The sequence below is a fragment of the Chondrus crispus genome, genomic scaffold (assembly GCF_000350225.1).
Source record: "Chondrus crispus Stackhouse genomic scaffold, scaffold_342, whole genome shotgun sequence".
Classification (NCBI taxonomy): Eukaryota; Rhodophyta; class Florideophyceae; order Gigartinales; family Gigartinaceae; genus Chondrus; species Chondrus crispus.
The window spans coordinates 40,805-42,684 of record NW_005179235.1 but is presented as its reverse complement, the minus strand read 5'-3'; the positions used below and the strand labels follow the sequence as shown (position 1 = coordinate 42,684).

The window sequence follows — 1,880 nt, the reverse complement described above, 5'->3', positions numbered from 1 at the left end:
GTTCCACCCGATACTGTAAACGGCTTTTTGACACCCTCAGTCATAAAATAACATGGGCTATTTTATTTTCGCACCCAGCCTAAATTAGTCACCCAATCTAATTGCCGTGATTGGGTGTAGTGAGTCAACTTAAATGCTGGCATAACAGATACTACAAAGCCTTGGCTAAACGTGAGACAGAGGCAAAGATGCCATAAAAGGAAGAACTCTAAAAACGGTCATAAGTAAAAGGGAGTATCCAGAAAGGGATGCTATCCGAAATAGAACCAAATAGCACCAGAAAGGGATGATATCCGAAATGGAACCAGATGGAACCGAGATGCCACAATCCGCTCTCCAAAGGAGCAGGTCAGCTTGCTCGAGCTGCGTCCACAAGTTTCTGATTAGAATGGCCTTGAAGGAACTTATCCAGCATTTTCGGAATGTCTTCCCGCATATGCTGAAAGGGTTCCCAAGTAGGCTCCTCCTGCGCGAAGCCACGCCACGCGCACTGAACTACAAACTGCTTGCGGTCTTGGTTGCATTGCAAACCAAGAAGCTTGATCACTGTATTGTAATGCGTCTCGTTGTGGTCGATGGTATCTAGAAGCGTTTCCGTGATAGCGAGTTGGGAATCTGCGTAAAACTTAAGCCTATTAGCGTGTACCAAAGAACGAGTTTCATTCAGGAGGTCCTCAACCTCAAAGACAAGCTGAGAATCACAGCGAGTGACAGGGCACGGGCCCGTCTACTTGACGGCGAGTTTGCTTCCTGAGTGTGATTCACGATCAGCCACGAGAACGAAATCGCCGACCTCAAAATTGGCCTGACGAATACCTGCACGTTTGTTGTGGCGATCGAGCTCGTTCTGGTGCTTCCGTGTGCGACTCTCCGAAACATCTCGCTGATGGATGTCAAGGGATTGGATCATGTAGTCAATTCGCATCAACCGCTGAGACTTGATAAACGCCAATGTTGACGGTTCGGCGGTTTGAGAAGGTAGAAGCGTAAAGAGCGGGTTATCGGCAGGGAGACCAGCGCAAGCAGTGACAGGCGCTTTTTCCGAGTCCGTAAAGAGGCATAAAAGTTTTCTTTCATCTGGATGGGCCAGGGTTGCGGCATGGTGCAGGGCTTCCTTCACAGCATTAAAGCATGCGCGGTGGGCAGCACCCCACGAAGTGGAGGAGTGAGAAATGCGAGAGACAGATTTGCGAGTCCGCTCGCCCGTCTTGCTGTACACCTCCTCCAGCAAGGAATAAAGAGGTTCAATTAACTCGTTGAACGTAGGGATGGCGGAACGCATCCAATTCGCCGCACAGACGTATTGCTGCAGATCGGCACCGGTAGAAGGTTCTGTGATTTCGAGTAGTGCGGATAAACGATGCGGGTCTAAACAAATACCGTCCTTGGAAGGAAGTCGGCCGCACCAGTTCACCTCACGTAAAAACAAACGACACTTGCGGGAATGCAGCTTCAGGCCGTACTGTCGGCAGATCGCGAAGAAGGGAGCTAACAGTGAGATAAGCTCACCGGGTGAGCTTGAATGTGCGAGTATGTCGTCGAGCCATTGCAACAAAAACTCTCGCAAAGGCGTGCACAAAGCGTGGATGCTGCTTTGATAATACGCCAGAGCGTTGGTTTGCCCATGCAACACACGCGTAGGGGAGTAGACACCATCAGAACAAATGAAGCTCTGGAATTCCTGAGAGGCTCGATCGAGAGGCAGCTGCCAATACCCATGACAGAAATCCAGAAACGCGAAATATGTGGCTCCAGAAATCTGGGACAACGCGCTTTCTATGTTGGGCATTGGCCAAACTGCAGGTTCGGTCTGAGCATTAACTGGGCGTAAGTCCACAGTAAAACGAAACAACTCCGGCCCTGGCTTCGGCACAATAAGA

General features: G+C 49.9%; 1 protein-coding gene across 1 annotated transcript; it reads left to right on the top strand.

Annotated features, from left to right (window-relative positions):
* Window positions 1–298: 298 nt before the first annotated feature.
* CHC_T00006082001 (hypothetical protein) lies at window positions 299–586 on the top strand. The gene has a single exon (XM_005717744.1). The coding sequence runs from the start codon at window positions 299–301 to the stop codon at window positions 584–586; it is 288 nt and encodes a 95-aa protein (XP_005717801.1).
* The last annotated feature ends 1,294 nt before the right edge of the window (window positions 587–1,880 follow it).